The following is an 18,287-nucleotide window of genomic DNA, read 5'->3' on the forward strand; positions in this document are numbered from 1 at the left end:
ACATAACTTACAGTGATGGAAATACAGTTAATGGTTTATTTATAGGGAGACTTAAAGATACTTCATACACTTTAGGAATGGACTCTGAGACCCGTCTTCTTTGAACTGATGGACAGAGGAGGTCAGGCAGGAGTATCCGTGGACTGTGATGTTCACAAGCAACACTGTGATCTGTAGTGAGAGTAGGGAGCAGATGGAAGAGAACCGGAAGAGGTGGAGGTATGCACTGGAGTGAAGAGGAAAGAACATGAGTGGAAGTGGGACAGAATAAATGTGTGTGAATGAGACACACAGGAAGACAGGTGTACGAGTGGACCTGCAAGGAGCTGAGGTAGTGAAGGTGTTTAAAATTCAACAGACGTGCACAAGTGAGGTGAATAGAGTGCTGGCATGGTGGAGTTGGTGGAAGTGAGTGTCCGGTTATTTCTGACAGAAGGATAGCAGCAAGAGTGAAAGGGAAGGTTTACAAGATGGTAGGGAAACCTGCTATGATGTATGGTTGAGAGACTGTGGCACTTCAAGTTTTCACTCAGAGTGACCAGAACAGACAGAATTAGAAGAGAGTACATCAGAGGGAGTGACAGCTTAGGGTGAGGCAAGGCTAAGGTGGTTTGGATGTGTGCAGACGAGGGAGAGTGGATATACTGGGCAAAGGATGGTAAATATGGAGCTGCTAGACAAGAAGGGAGACTACAGAGAAGCTTCATGGATGTAGTGAAGCAGGACGTGCAGAGGGTTGGGGTGACAGAAGAGAATACTAGGGATAGGGTGAGATGGAGGAAGATAATCTACTGGGATGATCCCTAAAAGGAGCAGCCAAAAGAGAAAGAAGAACTGTGTTCATTACCTGGAGTCTGATCTAGCCTGTGAAAGCTGGGGGACCAAGGCTTTTCTTCTATTTCTTTTCCACCAACACAATGGCCAACATAAGAACCAGTTTCCACTAAAAAAAAGACAGGTGCTCATGCTAAAAAGCTGCCACCAGCATCGCACTATAAACCTTAAACATGGGACACTGAGATAGTCCACAGAGGTAAATCAAACCTGAATAACACAAGTTGCTAGTGAAGTTCATTACGGGATCTTTTTCATTCAGCATTTTTAAAGGTTAACCCACATTTCCCCTCCAAAAAGCTTGTCATTTGATAAATGTATAATATCAATTCACTTTAGATCGTTCTAGCCTGTACATGAAGGTCAAAGGTCACTCTTTTGAGGACACCAGTGTTCACATTCTGAATCAAGGAGACGAATAGTTTGAAAGATGTGTAAAAGAGGCCATGTATGTCCACTGTGAACCACCATTGCTGAACAGAGGTGGTGGCTTACAACACCAGCTGTCAGCCACCTGCAGTGCAGTCTTGAGATCCCTTCTCGGGCACTTTAACCCCCACTCACTCTTTGCCTCTGGTGACCTCAATAGATCACATGTTGGGGTGGGACAAAGTCTCACAGAGGTTTGACCCTTATGCCTAACCTTCCATGTAACCTGACATACACCTCCCAACAAATGAAGCTGCATGTCAGGTTGATGCACCACGCAACGACTTGAGTGATGTGGTTAAAAGTGCTTTACACTTACGATTTCTTTCGGAAGTATGAATCAAGCTTTAACTTCCAGTGGTGGCAATTTCCCATACCTTTTTATTAACACCTTGGCCCATGTTAGGTTTCACATGATAAATAGTGGGTCAAGACCATCAGGACTACCTCCTTACATCTCTGGAGCTCTGAAAAGGAACTGAAGAAGCCTCTTGGATAAGAGTTGAAACATTCTTCGCAAACTTAAAGAAGTCCAGTTACCATTTTCTTCAAACTCCTAAGACTACTCGGATGATCGAGAACTTACAGAGACAACCGGCTCTACCAATGTGTTTTTACTAAAGCAGCAATATATAACAACAATAAAAGTAACCAGATATTTATCACTGATTCTTTTCAAATGTCAGCAGCATTTTAGAGGTGTAGTCTCTCACTGTGAAGGCACAAACAGTAATACACTGCTGGGTTGATAAAATATAAAGACGTATTACAATCTCTTTTAGATGAAAATTTTAATCTAAGAGTAATTATGAAACACGAGTTTTGCTGATTTTAGTTAAAGTGCTTGTTTTTAATGAATCCACTCAGTACGAACAGGACTCACACTGAGTGGATTATGCTGGTGGATAATTGCTTACCTCTGAGTTGTAGTTCAGTAGGACAAGTACAGGCATCTTGTAACCGCTACTGTTTCAGTGAATACTTTGAACATGAATATGATTTTATGAATTCTAAGACTGCATAAAGCAAAAAGTCTTTATTTGACTGTTAGATTGTGAAGGAAAGCAATTAGGACGCTCATGAAGACACGTAGAAATTACGTTTTAACTTGAGGACATAACAAGATGACAATTTGGAGAGTCATTGTATCGGTTTCTTAATCAGATTGTCGCCTCAGCCAGGCTTACAGACGGTCTGAGTGCATCTAGGAGACTGCAGAGGGATCTGCAGAACTGAAGAGCTGTACAGTAATTAGCAGCATTAACTGCTGAGGAACTGCTCTGAAATCAGGAGAAGTGCACGGGGAGCCAGAGAAGAAGACATAACAAATGTGTAGTTGTGTCAAACAGCTTGTGTGTCAGATGACTGAAGTCCTACAGCAGTGTGGGAAAATTAGAGCGGGAGCGATCAGGATAGATGGCGATACTGCCCGAGAGCTCCCAGCAGATTGTTTAAGATCTTCCTCCAGCTGCAGAGCTGGTGCTCTGTAGAACCACGTTTCTCTTTGAGGTCTTGGGCTTGCACAAGCACAGATAAGTGAAGGACAAGCGAGGCTGTTGACGTGAAACACAGTCTGGAAATAACATCATTCTTATCGGGCTCCCTGAAACACAGTGTGCAGAGATGGTGTGAGATTGCTTCTCCGTGGAGCCACTTCTTATTGAGGTGGATGTGGATTGTGAATCACACGCCTGTTTGGGAAAGGTCACCGTGGACAGGTAAAGACAAGCCAGACCCAGACTCCCCTCATTTGCTTCCCAGCTAACGCATTGCTGCTCCGGCAGCTCTGCGTGGTCGTTTGTCATCTGGTTCTCCGCTCGCGAGGCGCAATCGTCCTCCAGAGCAAGGGGAGAGGGAGCGATTACCATGGGTTGTTTGTCAAGGTGTGAACAAGGTGGATGCGAGTAGAAAAAGAGGATGATTGGTTGCTTTCAAAAGTGATTTGTTTGAAAAACAGCAGAAGGCTGGGGTGTACCTGAGACTCTGAGAAACAAAAACACCCTGAATACAACAAAAAATTACTGATGAAAAGACTTTATTTTACCGAGGAAGGATGCCATCCAAGTTTTAAAATGTTAATTAGAGGAGAAATATAAATAAGTGGAGCTCTGAGACAAAGCTGGCCACTGGAAAAAGGACGAGACTTTCACAGAACTGATTCCATGTGTGTGTGTGTGTGTGTGTGTGTGTGTGTGTGTGTGTGTGTGTGTGTTTCTCTATAGATTTAAGAAAAAAAGAAACAAAAAAGAAAAAAAACTCTGGCTTAGTTTAGTCAGACTCTCCCTGAGGACACGGAGCCTCCATCTGCTCCTGTTATATGATACCTAACACACACATCCTGTTGTTAGAGGACCATTATTTCTTTAAAAATGACTTTGAGCAGACAATTTTCACCTGCTGAAGTCTTCACAGCATTTAATGAGTTCATTAAATGCCCTGTAAACACATTTTATTTGTCAGCTCCTGCATGAACAGCAACCAGCAACATGAACATGAAGTCACCTTTAAGTAAGAAACATTTCCGTGATTGTTTTTTATCTTTTTATTTGATAGAGACCACAAGGAGAAAGGAAGCGTAAGTGGAGAAGGGAAGTTCATCAGCAGGGTTAAAATCATTGCATTAAAAACAGGGATGGTTCTGCCATGGAAATCACTGCATGAGCTCAGCAACACTGTCTGTGAACACAGTCCACTGTGTGTCCTCACAGTGTGCTCTACCGTTGCAAATAAGTCATTGTGAACACAATCCAGAAACACAGATATCCTCTCTGAGCCAAAACTTATTTAAAATGGACTGAGAGTAAAACTAACACTGTTCTATGTCAGACAGATCAAAATTTGAATTTAATTTTATAAAACATGGACACCTCATCCTCCAAACTTAAGAGAAGAGGGACCATCGAGCTTTGTCATTGACACTCAGATCAAAAGCCTGCATCGCTGATGATATGGGGGTGCATTAGTGCCCATGAAGGTTGCACATCTGGAAAGGCACCATCAATGCTCCCATACACATGGACATCTTTTTCAAGGGAAGACTTTACATATTTCAGCAAAGACAACAATAAAGTGCATACTGCACCTGTTACATGCAGGCTTCATAGTAGAAAAGGTGTTGAACTGGCCTGCCTGCAGTCGGGATCTTTTTGGAAACCTTTCAATAATCATGAAACGAAAAATAGGACACAGACAAGAAGACACAGGGATGACGAGAATGGGACAACATTCCTCTCCCAAAAGTTCAGCAGCTGCTCTCCTCAGTTTCCAGATGTTTACAGACTGTTGTCAAAAGAAAAGTGAATGCTACACAGTGGTGAACATGGCCTTATACCAACTTTTTTGAGTCATCTTGCTGCCCTCAAGCTCAAAATGGCCTCATTTATTCTTAAGAATTTTACATTTCACGAGTTGATATGTTTTCTATGTTCTATTGTGAGTTGACTATGGGTTTATGGGGGTTTACTGGTAATATTCCAAACTGTTTTTGTTTGCAATTTGCACAGGGTCCCAACTTTTTTGGAGCTGGGGTTGTACAATGATGTCAGAGCAACATAGTTGCGCCTCATGTCTTGTTACTGTGTTGTGTGGACCAGCTGTGGCCTAAATGTCATGCCCAGTGGTAACATGGGTAATGGCAGGTGCTGATGTCTGACATCTGGCCCATGGTTGGTAGATCTGTCACTGAGTTGTGGTAGTCATATTCACCCTGAGTGTATGCAGTCAGTCAAATGTGGTCAGAGAGAACTGCACATGTGGACTGCACTGAGCTACAATTGGACCGCACAGCCACAGCTTTTTGGCTTATGACTTCAGCTGGAACAGGAAAGTCACAGTCATTTTAGGGAGGAGTTTTCTGACGTTTTCTAGGAAGGTAAACTTTAGAAACATACAAATCGAACATCTGTCATGAGGAAAACTTGGCTTTCATAAAAGAGAGAGCTGGGTCTGAACCAAGACCATTTGTTGCACTGTGATTAATTGTCTGATAAAATGATGGAGGGAAGCTACAAGCAAGTGGATTTTACTGAAAAGCAAAACTTAATAAGCCCAGATGATCAACAAGCCTTTGAAAACACACGGTTTAGATCAGTAGTTTGTTGTAGGAGCCATCTTCTTATCTGATGATGTGATATTTTCCCTTCAAAACATGATTGATCCATCCCCATGATAAACAGTTAGAGAGGTGTTTTCTTTTGATGTTTTTCATCTCGTCAAGTTTTCTCACCCTTGAGAAAAATACTTTCACATCACATGATTCTTCAGTGACTTTTTTCTCCAGAATACATCAGGTTTGTTTGGCTGTTCATTTCTGAACTTCTGATGCTGAACTTCAGATCGTCACCACTCATCTGCAAAGTTTGAACAGGAAGTGAGTGGGGTTGGTGTTGTCACAGCTGTGTCACTGAGATGACCACGTTAACCTCGTAACATCGAGCACATCACTGCTAGCATGTAACCGGGTTAGAGTTGGGTCATGGTACTGAAATGTGTTTTAACAGCTCAACAACAAACATTAAAATTAAAGTGTTAACCTATGGGCATTCCTCAGGTCCACTAAAATGTTACCACACGCTACAATACTATACAGAGAGTGCAGAATTATTAGGCAAATGAGTATTTTGTCCACATCATCCTCTTCATGCATGTTGTCTTACTCCAAGCTGTATAGGCTCGAAAGCCTACTACCAATTAAGCATATTAGGTGATGTGCATCTCTGTAATGAGAAGGGGTGTGGTCTAATGACATCAACACCCTATATCAGGTGTGCATAATTATTAGGCAATGTCCTTTCCTTTGGCAAAATGGCTCAAAAGAAGGACTTGACAGGCTCAGAAAAGTCAAAAATAGTGAGATATCTTGCAGAGGGATGCAACAGTCTCAAAATTGCAAAGCTTCTGAAGCGTGATCATCGAACAATCAAGCGTTTCATTCAAAATAGTCAACAGGGTCGCAAGAAGCGTGTGGAAAAACCAAGGTGCAAAATAACTGCCCATGAACTGAGAAAAGTCAAGCGTGCAGCTGCCAAGATGCCACTTGCCACCAGTTTGGCCATATTTCAGAGCTGCAACATCACTGGAGTGCCCAAAAGCACAAGGTGTGCAATACTCAGAGACATGGCCAAGGTAAGAAAGGCTGAAAGACGACCACCACTGAACAAGACACACAAGCTGAAACGTCAAGACTGGGCCAAGAAATATTTCAAGACTGGTTTTTCTAAGGTTTTATGGACTGATGAAATGAGAGTGAGTCTTGATGGGCCAGATGGATGGGCCCGTGGCTGGATTGGTAAAGGGCAGAGAGCTCCAGTCCGACTCAGACGCCAGCAAGGTGGAGGTGGAGTACTGGTTTGGGCTGGTATCATCAAAGATGAGCTTGTGGGGCCTTTTCGGGTTGAGGATGGAGTCAAGCTCAACTCCCAGTCCTACTGCCAGTTTCTGGAAGACACCTTCTTCAAGCAGTGGTACAGGAAGAAGTCTGCATCCTTCAAGAAAAACATGATTTTCATGCAGGACAATGCTCCATCACACGCGTCCAAGTACTCCACAGCGTGGCTGGCAAGAAAGGGTATAAAAGAAGAAAAACTAATGACATGGCCTCCTTGTTCACCTGATCTGAACCCCATTGAGAACCTGTGGTCCATCATCAAATGTGAGATTTACAAGGAGGGAAAACAGTACACCTCTCTGAACAGTGTCTGGGAGGCTGTGGTTGCTGCTGCACACAATGTTGATGGTGAACAGATCAAAACACTGACAGAATCCATGGATGGCAGGCTTTTGAGTGTCCTTGCAAAGAAAGGTGGCTACATTGGTCGCTGATTTGTTTTTGTTTTGTTTTTGAATGTCAGAAATGTATATTTGTGAATGTGGAGATGTTATATTGGTTTCACTGGTAAAAATAAATAATTGAAATGGGTATATATTTGTTTTTTGTTAGGTTGCCTAATAATTATGCACAGTAATAGTCACCTGCACACACAGTTATCCCCCTAAAATAGCTAAAACTAAAAACAAACTAAAAACTACTTCCAAAAACATTCAGCTTTGATATTAATGAGTTTTTTGGGTTCATTGAGAACATGGTTGTTGTTCAATAATAACATTATTCCTCAAAAATACAACTTGCCTAATAATTCTGCACTCCCTGTACAGAGCATGATTATTTTGAACACAAGGCTCACTGTATTTATCAAACCTAAGTCAAATAAATAAAAAAGAGTGGAATCAACCACAGACAGTAATGAATGCATCTTTAATAACAAATAGGGTTCATGAAAAACAGGGACAATCTAAGTCCTCTGGGGTAATTGGCGGCCTGCAAATTGAAAATCCAAAAAGTTCCCTTTGGTTACGACTCCTTTGTCTGCCATGTGTTTGTATGGAAAGAGGAATGTGGTCAAATACTAAAAACCTGGGTTACTATTATGGAAGCCAAGGTAGTGTCTCCATTGAGGTCCACAAACACAGTTGCACTTTTGCATGCGTCATGGGCATCTCTCCATCTTTGCTGCTTGCATCTGCGTGCATCTGAGTAAACAAGTTCAAAACTGAACTTTGTGTGTGTCTAAGTCAACGTCTCAAAGAGAAACACTGAATGGGAGGCAAAATTTGGTCAGATTACACACACCAAAGTGTGGGAGACCTCTGACTGATGATGTATGTTGTACTCTGTGGTATCTGACCTTCATATTCACTTCCCACTTTGATCTGGTGCAGGTGAAAAATTTGGACTGATTTTATAGACAGTGAGACACTTATTTGAAGGGTGATCATCTTGTGGTTATGCTGTAAATACTTTGATCATTTTTGCCATGTAGGACAGTGTAGTGATGAATATTATTAAGAATGGAGCATTCGGATTTGAAGGATTTGATTCCAGGATCTCTCCAGAAACTTTGAGCTGGTCACAAAGCGTCATTCACCAGCACCTGCTGTCTTCTACTGTAGTAGAGGAAGTGAGATTCATTCATTCATCAGTGACGTTTCGTCTGTATCTGCACACTGATCTTTGAATGTATGTGGAGAGTTAGCATCTTTACTCTGTCAGAAACCCATTTCCCTCTCATTCATCCACTGCAGCCACATCCTGGGCGGAGGCACCCATTTAACTTTGATATATGATGGCAAGCCAGAGCAAAGCCCCAGGTTTAGCTCGCTGACGTCAGATAAAGTACCTTTCTTTAGCTCTTACTAATGATGTCCTCCCTCCTTCTTTCTTTCTTCCCCCAATGGCTCTGACTTGTTCCCCCCTGCACTGCTTCTGTCTGCACGTCAGATCAAAGGTGAGAGCCACAGGGAGGGCTCATAGGGAAAAAAAAGACTGATAAGACACTGTCTTCTCCTCAGCCTTCTCCTCTTTGCCTACCTTGCTCCATGATGAAGATGAAAGTGAGTAGAGGTGCACTCTCAGTCAGCAATCACTTCAAGATGGAAATTGGCATCAAAGAAAGTGTACTTCCCTCAGAAGCCGCATATAATGATGGTCCCTCCGGAGCACACTGTAGTTGTAAAGCTGATCACGGCGAATCGTGGAATAATTTCAGTCAGCTTTTATGCAAACTCTTATCACTGAAGATCAGTTATTAAAATACTTATGAAAACATTGGAAATCTCAAAGAATAACAAGCATAGCGTATAAAGAGAACACTCATGTCAGTTCAGCGTCGGTATGTTAAGTTGGGAAGAATAAACCTTTGTGGATCCATTTCACCTGGTTTGGTGCAAAAGTGGCAACAGGTGCGCTAGAAAGGCAACAAGAAGGCAATGGCTGTTCACAGACCATCTCTGACTGACTTTTCTCTTATTTTGTTTTAGCCTGAGATAATACCTGCATCTCATTCAGGTTGCACAGGTATTCCAGCACCTCCAGGATGGCGCATCCATATGTGACACTGCAAGAAGGTTTGCTGTGCCTCGTAATGTGGTCTCAAGAGTATAGCTGAGATACCAGAAGACACCTGGACCTGCTGTAGAGAGGCATCAATCCATCTTTTGCCGTGTAAAGACCTATCTCCTGGTATCATCTCTGAACTCTTGAGATTGTGCTGGGAGACACAGCAAACGTTTATATGGAGGTTCACATGCCTTGTTGTGGCCTCTCCAATGCGGCTGTTGTCATGTTAATTTGGACCGCAGCAGATAAATTGGAATCACAATGGTTTATTCTTCCTAAACAAACACCCTGATATCAATGAAGTTTTGAATGACTTTGTGTGAAGATTTAGTACTTCCTTGAATTATGTTCAGTGATGTAGGTACAAACAAATGCTCAATAAAAATCAGGATACCTAGGGTGGACAAATATATATATAATCTGTAGTCTGCTTCATTAGTAAGCAATCTACTGTATTTACCATTAAATCCAAGGTTTTGTTGTTATCTTTTTGTTTTATCAGATTCATTCATGCCAGTTGCTGAATACATGCTTATCTGTCTAGAGGCTACAGTGCAATACAAAAACTGATTGGATAATGACAACTACATCCTTTTATTTATTTATTACATATTTTGTTCCTATAAACATAGTAAAACTTTTTTTTAAACATCCATTGACAGTATGTTCTAGTGTTAAAGTGAGATTTTCAAAAATCCCCTCTCTAGAAAGAAAATTTTTAAAAATGTGTCACAAAACAGGAATTGTCAACCTTTGTTTACTCAATTTTCATTTTATCCTCTGGAAAATAGCGACTGTTAGTACTAGTACTATTACTAGCAGTACTAGAAATAGTTATTACAGGGCGTTAATCGCAATATCCGTCAGGAATGTAGCTAAAGGCTGTCTTTGTCGTTGTGCACTGTGTTAATAAAGGTTATTTAAATCCAATATGGCGGCGCCTACAGTGCAATCGTGAGCCAGGAAAACAGGTCGTTTACAACGGTTTTTAAGGCTGGTTGGGATGTTTTCTTTAACACGGACTGGCGTATTCTGTTATTCCGAGCACAGCGCGGAAATAAAGGAGTAGGAAATAAAACGGTGAGTAGCTTCACAGAAGACATTTTCCCTCCTTTCCTTCGTCCTTCAGCGTCTGTGCAGCTGACAGACTCCACGAACATGCACACAGCAGGTGTAAAAAGGTGTTTCCATTGTGTTTAATTCGCATTAAAGAGAGGAGTATTCGCTTATCTATGCGGATAAAGCAGCAGGTCAGGTTTATCACGAGAAATAACAACACGCAATACCGCTGTAGCATAAAGACGGAAAAGAAACCATGTCAAAACCCCTATAACGTGCATGTAACAAAGTCACGCGATAATTGGCGTGACGCATGCTGTATCAATGTAACAGGATGTGGACTATTTGTGGTTTTAGAATCCAAAATGTTTTTGCTCTTACTTGATTTGCTTGCTTGGTGCTTCTTACAAATATGCAGGCAAATCGTGTATAACTCTCATGTCAGAAGCCATATAGCTTATTACACCTCATTGTTAACAGTGTAAGACAAGCTGAACTGAATTTAACGCCTGCATTTATATGATCGTTTTATCCAATGAGGCCAAAAGTTGTTAGGAGTTGTAAATTTGGGAGCATGTGGTCAGAAAGACAAGCTGTGGTAACACAGTTTTGATGGTGTTTTGAGAATATTCTTATAAATGTATCCAATACATTTGATTACTGGCAACATTATCGTTTCTTGAGCAAATGTAAGTAAGTGCACCTTTACTCATTGTCTTAATATATGTGAGCTCTGGCACCAGAAACAGATGCATTTGACTTCTGACATATTGAAACACCTGTCCTATCTGAGCATTTATAAAAGATTCTCATAATGACTGACTGCACAGCTCTCCCCCAGATCCTAGTTTTCTGCTTTAAAAATATATTTTTAAATTGTCACAGTTACTGTTCATTTGAAGAATTAATCAGCCACCCCCACCCCTTGCTGAGTACTGGAGTCCAGCACACAGACTTGGACATCAGCTTGAGATGAAGCAATGTTTTACTCTTTGTAGGAGACACCCGAATGGATGAGGCCAGTCACCATAGAAACATTATCTCAGTCTTTCGCCTCAGCCCACTCACTCGCACCGTCAGAGACGCGCACGGCGTTGAGTGCTCGTCTCTCCCAGCTTCAGCCTGAGGGGAGGAGTGTTGGCTGTTGTGATGCTAGCTTATACTCGAGAGAATATATTGAAGACAAAAAAGTCCCACAAACAGGTGGGTGGAGGAGAACCAGTGGCAGCTGACAAAGCTCAGCTTTCTCCAAGTGATTTGTCCATCCTGGTCAGTTGTCTCCTTATAATCTAGGATGTAATTTTTTTTTTAAAAAGCAGTGGTTTTTATTGCTAAAATCAGGTCATCTGAAACTTTCTCTCTCATGCTGATTTGTTTAACTGTCAAGTTTTCATAACATCAGCAATCCTACAATACAGAGTAACCTTTTCCTCTGAGCCCTCCTCAGCTTTAGTCATAATTTATATTTTCCCGACTGACTTGATGTCAGTCTGATGTCGGGGCGTGCTGATCATCTCAGCCTCCGCTTTGATGCTTTAAAGGTCTCTCCTTCTGAGATCCAGATGCGTCACTGCTGTGAAAATATTCTCCTTACAGGTCAGGTTAGCAGCAGTAGTCCTCCGCAGCCAAGACTGTGCTGACTGTACGAGCCTCTCAGGTTACCTTGGAAACTGTCTGTATATACACGTCTGTGTCTGGGTGAAATCAAATCAAGGTTAAATGGGTTTTCGTACATACTGCTGACTGTCTGACCGACATTAAGCCAGCAGAAAGTTTAGCCTAACTGCTCTCTGATCATTAAGGAGGAAGGGAAACCTTTCTGAAACAGCCTACAATCAATCTGTTTTTCTTCTTTCAAGTTGTTAGCAGTGGGAGTGGTAAACTTTTTTAAATTTATTTTATAGAGTAATCCTGTTCTGGATATTTTCTTTAATGTAGTATTTTGTCCTTTTGACCTACCAGTAATTACACAAATTGAGTGAAGCTGCCACTTCCATGCAGGTGATGTCCAGAGGCAGCTGGGTGCACTTAACCTCCTATAATGAAGTGGGAATAATCTAAAAGTACAGGGCCGATTTAAAGCCGAGAAATCGGTGTGTCATTTCATGTCATCTGACTGCAAATGACATTCTTTCATCCGAGCAGGCAGGTGGTTTGATACCTTAGATTCAGAGAGAGGCAGAGCTGTAATCACATCACGCTGAATAAACCAGTCGTGCTGTTGTGTGAGTGACGTTGATGCGATGGACACAGGCTGTGAAGCAGCAGTGGTAAAAAGAAATTTAAAAAAAATCAGAGCTGCCATAAATTAATCGCAGTGGATGAAACTGTCACTCAGTCTGTTCACAACAAGTGGACTTTAATGTAATGTTGCTCATTCCTGTAGATTCAAGTCATCTGAAGTCATATGCACTGATGTGGGAAACCCTTTTCATACCTACTGCAGAACTATCAGAACAATCTCCAGACTGAAAACCTTTTTTTTTAAACCCCTCAGCCCTAAAAGGCTGATGGGGTATTGTTGTCATCCTGCGGGCAACATGGACACCCACGTTTGTGAATAAGATAACTCGAGAACGAAGCAATACAGGCACTTCATATTAGTAACATAGTTGTATCTAAATGCTAAAAATTTTGGACAAGTTTGAATCTCAGTGACCTTGACCTTAAGGTCAAGTTTAAGTTTTTAAAAAAAAAAAAAAATACTATGAATGCAATAACAAGAGAACAAGGCAAAGTGGGATTTTGATATTCATACCATAGATGTGTCTACTAAAAGGCTGGGTACCACCGGCTGCCGTCAGTATTTTTAAATCCTTCTAATCTGGAAGGGTTACGCATGCATTTGTTACATCTAAACTGGGCTATTCTAATGCACTTACAGTCCCTCTGGGAAATATTCACAGCGCTTCACTTGCTTCATATTTTTTCAGTCATTTTACAGTCGTAAATTCATTTTTTACCTCAAACAATACCCCACAGTGATAAGGTGAAGAAAAGGTTCTTGCAAATTTGGGCTCCTTAGTAACTCCTGATCATCAAAGCTTATTTCAAAAGAACCTCGTGTCTTTGCTGCTGCTGCACCAAAACTCTGCAGTGACCTCCCAAATGACCCAAATTCAAATGTTTAAATCTGAGTTGAAGACGCACCTTTTCTGTCAAGAATTTGGAACTGTGACCGGAAGATTTGGTTATTTCACGTAAACATTGTGACTGCGTGTAATGTCAGTGTTTAAGGAACCTGTAAAACACTTTGGGGTTTAAATGTGCTATAAAATAAAATATACTTAGTTACTTATTGAATATTACACCATGGAGGGCATATCTGCCCTGTAGCCTTTTAGAATAATAATGTCAGACTCTAGTGGGTTTGAAAAATAAGTTTAGCTTATTCCACTCCACAAAAACCTGACTATTTTCTTTCATCTCACCATTTGGTCACATCGATGGAGATCCAGCACACACTGCAGTTGCACAAGTTTGGCCGGTCAGAGTGAAACTTCCAGGAAGCGATCCAAGCGTAGGAAAGGGCCGAAGGGGCACGAAGAGGCAGCTTTGAAAGGGAGAGCAGCAAAATCTATATCAGATAAAGTATTTGATTCATGTGGGCGGAGTCACGAGCCTTTTATTGTCATTTCTATGTAAAGATGGAAACTGCTGTTTCCATTTTCTGTCAGTTAGATGTTTTAATGTGTGTGCATTCATGTTGTGTGTTTTATAAGCTATTTAATATATTTACCAAAGGTTAGGGGAAAGCTCGGTTAAAGCTGACCTCTACTGAAAAATAGAAACTTTAGTATTTCACTAGCATGTCAACATTTCCACCACTGGCTGTTTTCCTGTTTTATCAGACGCAATCATGCGGGTGTCCGTGAGAAGGCTGGCGCTGTATCCCCTGTTTGCAGCCCAAAGGAGCGGAGCCCTCCAGAGTCCATTTCTGCACCAAATTTCACCCAGGAGTCGCACCCTGTTCAGTGAGACGGGCGTGTGGGAGAAGGACTATCGAACAGAGACCAGACGCAAAGTGGAAGGATGGTGGCACCCGCGAATTATGGCGCAGTGGCGGAAGGATGCAGTGGAGGAGGTAAGAGGGTCTTTCAAAGTATCAAATAATAAGCTCAAGATTAAATGAATGATTGTTTTGCTTTTGGTAACCAGCAGTTACAAAAAAAACCCAAAACTCAGTTTATATATGACACAGCAAGTGCTCCAGCTTCCTCTCACAGCTCAGAGGTATGCATGTTGATCTAATTGGTGATTTGTAAATTGGCCCTGAGATAGACTGGCAGTCTGTCTCTTGCTCAGTGTCAACTGGGATAGGCTCCTGTCCCACCACAATCCTGGTTAGGCAGTCTGGAACATGCATGGATGGAAATGCACTATAATAATCCTAATTATTATATAATCCTAATATAATAATCCAATAAATCCATATTTAGATAAGAAGCTGGAACAAGCAGATGGTTGGCATTTCATTTGCCCCACATGCTGCTGCTGTAAAAATGTGTTGAGGTAAACTGCTAGTAGAAATGAATGTCTGATATGTCGAGTGAGAAACATGAGTCATCCTCAGTAAATACTTGACATAACAAAAATACTTCTTTCAGATGTTCTATGGCCTAAATAGAGGTCATTACTGTTGAATGAGTTGGAAATCATAATTGTGCTCCACAAATCAAGGTTGCACCAACAAGTAGACGTCTTTTGTAGAATCTAAACATCATAAGCACAAACAAATGTTTTGTTTGTCCTTGCAAGAAAAACACAGATGTGTGTGTTTAAAAAACTGCTGATTTTATTTGAGTTTCACAAAACCTCTGCTGTGTCTACCTTGGGCCAAGTGCGTACTATAAATGAGGACAGTGGTAATTAGCTCCCCTCTTTAACCGAGCAAAACATTTTTAACCCACGAGTGAGTTCAAGAAATTCAAATGGATCCACACAATACAGAACAAGCCTGGTAGAGGTAGGAGCTGAAAGATTTCAAAGACTCTGGAAAGAAAACCACTGAAGACCCCAGAACGACTGCAGAGACACAAGTGGATGACTTAACCAAGGCAGGAATGATATTCTCAAAGAAGAAAATCATCAAAAACCTGCACAAGAATGGATTGTGAGGTTGCAGACCATGAAAAACTCCACTTCTGCAGAAGAGACACCTTCAGTCCAGACTAAAGTATGCTAAAGAAAACCTGAGGAAAGATTATAATTATTGCAAGTGCGTCCTTTGGCCATATGAGACAAAACTAGAGCTCTGTATCAGAGATACCGCTCATGTTTGGAGAAAGAAGAGGGAGGTAAACAACTAAAGAACTCCCCAGTGAAAAGTGGTGGTGGGAGTATTGTTTTGTGGGAAAGCTCCAGTATGTCTGGGATTTTGAATCTCACCAAGGTGAAAGAATCATGAAGAATTTAAAATAAAACCTCAAGCAGTCAGCGCAAAACTGGGTCTGCGTCATCGCTGTGTTCCAGTATGACAGCAACCCAAACATTCATAGCTCCTGGAAGAACAGCCTTCAGAATGCCAAAGTGAGCATTACTGACTAGCATGGATACATCCTGAAAAACTGAAACTCTGTGGGGTGAACTGAAGCCCAGGGTCCCTGCCAGAAGACCGTTAGATCTGGAAAAAAATGGGCTGTGATTGGAAAACGAGTGTGAGAAACGAACAACTGCAGGCTGTTATCCAGCTAAAACTGACTCCAGTGTCTGATTATTAGCATCAGTGGGGCTAATAATTTTGACCCTGGTAGTATTAGCTTTTGTGACATAATTTTTTTTTCTGTGTGCAAAGTAAAATACGCATCCAAAGTAAAACTCTGACGTTTGGAAAAGCTCTGTTAAAAATTCCTTGTTTTGTTTAACAGCAATTGGGAAATACTTATTAGCACCTGAGCTAATAATTCTGTCCTCTGATCCTGTATTGAAACAGATCCACATGTATACATTTGAGGCACAGTTAGACGAATAGGTGCATGCTTCTAAATTATGCCCTCATCTATTATTGCCACTGACCCTCGCAGCTCATCTCAGACTCGGAGCTCTGGATGATTATATATCCTAATGGCCTGACAGTGTGGCAGTCTGGGACTGGCTCACAGTGATTAAGTGCATTTACCACAGAACTCTGGACCTAATTAATTTACTGAAAAATTCATGACTCACGTTTCCTGTAATCACGTCTTTCTGGGTGTAACTGGTACTTACTGCGTTGCTGTGGCAACAGCATTGAGACTGTAAATCACCAGCGGTCTGCACTGACATCATTTAAATTCGGACACTATAATCAGCCTCTGTTAGAGCCTTATACAGTAATATACCCCGAGTCAGTCGGCGCTCACGATCGCTATGTGATGAGCAGCTATTCCTGTTCTCATCAGTTTAATGGAGTCTCTGTTGTATGGGATTCATTCAGAGGCCAGACTGATAATGGAGAGGCTCCTCTGCTGTGTGCTTTCAGGATTAAAAGTCAGTTTTATGGTCATTTGTCTCATGTCTCATGATTCTATAACGGCCTCTTCTTCTTCTTTTTTTTCCTCCAGAGTCCCCACAAGAAGAAGTTTTATGTCCTCTCTATGTTTCCTTACCCATCAGGGCGACTGCATATGGGCCATGTGCGAGTGTATACCATCAGTGACACCATTGGTCATTTCCAAAAAATGAGAGGGCATCAGGTATGTCAGCTTTTATTTTATTCTTTTATTTTGTTATGTTTCTGCCTTGTACCATCCCTATTGAAGCCGAACATGCTCTGCTCTCACAGCAGCAGTTGTTTAGCGGTGCCATATTTCAGAGTCCCGAGAGCTGTTTAGCTTTAAGTTTGCTGACTCTGTAAGTAAATTACAGGGTTTTATGGCCAACACAGAAATTCCATAAGTGATATTACAGGACACACTGCTGTTTGATGTAAATGGATTGGTACTTATAAAGTGCTTTTCTGCTCAGTTTAAACTCTCAAACTGCTTTCTTACAAAACTCTATTATTTCTTTGTTGTTTCAATGCCTCTTTGCAATAAGTCTAAAGGCTGTTTATTTCTAAATCATGCATTTGTGTGCACTCATAAAAAACCTTCCAGATCTTCTCTGCCAATGACAAACCGCTTATTCTGCTATTGACTGTTGATTGATGGTGTTTATCGGATCGGATGATGATGTGGAGGAACGTTATCTTTGGTGAAAAGCGCTATTTCTGTGAGGTCTGTCTAACATTCACACTCCAGTGGATGCATCTGAGAGCAGTTTGGTTAGTATCTTGCTCAAGGATATAACCACCAACCTACTTCCTGTGCTACAGCCAGTCCTGAATTCAACCCCACCGAACGCTTGTGGGATCAGCTTGGGCGTGCCGTTCGTGCCAGAGTGACCAACACAACTGGCCGACTTGTGACAAATGTTAGTTGAAGAATAAGACGCCATCCTACCCCAGTGTGTGACCAAGCTGGTGACCACCATGAGGAGGAGGAGGTGCCAGGGTGCTGTGCCTTTGTATGTGTACGTCAATCATCTTCAGTGTTGGGAAGGTTACTTTTAAAATGTATTCCACTACAGATTACAGAATACATGCCCCAAAATGTATTTTGTAACGTATTCCGTTACGTTACTCAAGGCTGCACTTTTTGCAGCAATCTCCTATAGAAAAATATTCCTCACCTGTAAAACAGGTTCGCAGCTCCGAACCGTAAAGGCGTAAAACCGTAAAGGGACCTCTGGCTAATACTTCGGGGTTCGTGTCGGGCTCGTAGCTGAAGACTAGCTTTACTTTGTTGTCTGAGTCAACTTTGCTAGCGAGAGACAGAGAGAGGCGTTGAAAGGCTGCTCCAACAGAACTTATTGCTTCGGAGGAAAACACGAACACGGTGTACAGTCGAGTCTTAATAGCTTACTTACAACTTGGCTCTTTTTGGCTGCAGTGGTTATTATTATATTTACATGCTTCCATCTCCCGTTTTTGCTCGGTGACAACTCGTACTTTTCCACTCTCCTTTTTCTCCCTCCCTCGCTCACAGACACATAACGGGTATGGCAGTCCATTCAACCTGCAGCACGGACTACACTGCCCATGAGGCTACAT

At 41.7% G+C, this 18,287-nt stretch overlaps 1 protein-coding gene across 1 annotated transcript in view; it reads left to right on the forward strand.

Moving 5' to 3' along the window:
* Positions 1-10,069: 10,069 nt before the first annotated feature.
* lars2 (leucyl-tRNA synthetase 2, mitochondrial) overlaps positions 10,070-18,287 on the forward strand; it is a 40,859-nt gene continuing 32,641 nt past the window's right edge. The window contains exons 1-3 of the mRNA XM_085422245.1: positions 10,070-10,237; positions 14,068-14,300; positions 16,759-16,890. Coding sequence (XP_085278371.1) covers positions 14,076-14,300; positions 16,759-16,890 — 357 coding nt within the window. The 5' untranslated portion in view covers positions 10,070-10,237; positions 14,068-14,075. The remainder of the gene's footprint in view (positions 10,238-14,067; positions 14,301-16,758; positions 16,891-18,287) is intronic.

Source organism: Rhamphochromis longiceps, linkage group LG11 (assembly GCF_057381845.1).
Source record: "Rhamphochromis longiceps isolate RC_006_pf linkage group LG11, R_longiceps_female_GT1.1, whole genome shotgun sequence".
Taxonomy (NCBI): domain Eukaryota; kingdom Metazoa; phylum Chordata; class Actinopteri; order Cichliformes; family Cichlidae; genus Rhamphochromis; species Rhamphochromis longiceps.